Here is a 1,142-nt window from a genome sequence, read left to right as displayed (position 1 = left end):
GGGGGAGGGGAGGCAATAAGGGGATCCAGCTTCCCATCCTTGGCTCAGACTTGGCTCAGTCTTTGCCACCCCACCCCACCTCCACCTTAGCCCTGAGCGGGGCCTTCGACCACCTCCGAATGCTCTGCTTGGGCCCCCCAGCCCCGCCCCTTTTCCCTGCCGTACTGACCGTACTGACCGAAGAACTTGTCCTTGGGACTAGTAAGGGGTAGGGCGATGCGGGTGTTATACGTGGGCAGTTTTCCCTCTAGGCTGGCGTAGAACTGGAGAAGAGGGGAGCGGGAAAGAAGGCTGTGGGTGGGGCAGGGGCTACAGGGCAGTCCTGTTCCTCCTCCGCTCCGCTCCATTCCGAGATATACCCTGATTCCAAACAGCCCCTCTGTTCATTCGTTTAGTTTTCCTCGGGCCCAGCCTGTGGTTTGTTCTCAGCGTGCATCCGGATGCCCAGCCCCACCTCCCGTCCTCCCCAGGCCCGCCCCTCTTCTCTGGAGCCCCGCCCCTTGGCCTTCTGAGGCTCCACCGCTGACCCCCAAGCCCTGCCTTTTGGCCTCCCCGGACCTTCTGGAAGTTCTCCTTACTCATTCATCAAACCTCATCCATTGTCCTCATTTCCAGCCCATCGGCTTCCTCTCTGTTCTCCCAGGGGTTGCCCTGGGCTCCCTGGTGTCCTCCCGCTCCTCAGCCCCGCCCCTGGTCGCACGGTACCTCACGGTCTGCGATGTTGCGCAGCATCTCCGGCACGTTGTGGCTCTCGAGTTGCGCCTGCAGCTTCAGCAGCTTTTCCTCCACGAAGCCCAGCAGGTTAACCAGATAGTCATCTGCCTTGGGATTCAGCTCCTTCACCGCAGAGCTGCGGGCCTCCTGCGGCTGGGGGGGAGGGGGAACCTCAGGCACGTTCTACCCGGAGGCGTGGCTTTTACTCCCAAGGGTCAGGTCTTAGACAGTGAGGGGCCACCCACAGGGGTGGTGCTATTCTCTGTGGGAAGGGGCCTCCACAGTCACCGGCCTCGCCTGTGAGGGCCAACCTCCGAACGCAAAACACAGGACCAGAACTGGGGGAAGATCTTTCTTGGGGGGTAGGGAGTAATAACTTGAGAGAGGCCCTTTCGAGGATGACCTCAAGGAATGGGACTTTGCTGCAG

The 1,142-nt window shown here is 61.1% G+C and overlaps 1 protein-coding gene across 1 annotated transcript; it reads right to left on the bottom strand.

Annotated features, from left to right (window-relative positions):
- Positions 1-86: 86 nt before the first annotated feature.
- On the bottom strand, positions 87-897 carry LOC107196641 (coiled-coil domain-containing protein 151-like; the record flags this gene model as incomplete). Its single annotated transcript, XM_015599452.2, has 2 exons — positions 87-263; positions 706-897. Coding segments are annotated over 2 exons (369 nt in total), but the record flags the coding sequence as incomplete, so codon positions are not given.
- Positions 898-1,142: the final 245 nt, after the last annotated feature.

Source organism: Pteropus alecto, unplaced genomic scaffold (genome assembly GCF_000325575.1).
Source record: "Pteropus alecto unplaced genomic scaffold, ASM32557v1 C18350050, whole genome shotgun sequence".
In the NCBI taxonomy this organism is placed as follows: Eukaryota; Metazoa; Chordata; class Mammalia; order Chiroptera; family Pteropodidae; genus Pteropus; species Pteropus alecto.
The sequence above is the reverse complement of the archived record's forward strand: the minus strand, read 5'-3'. Positions and strand labels throughout refer to the sequence as shown.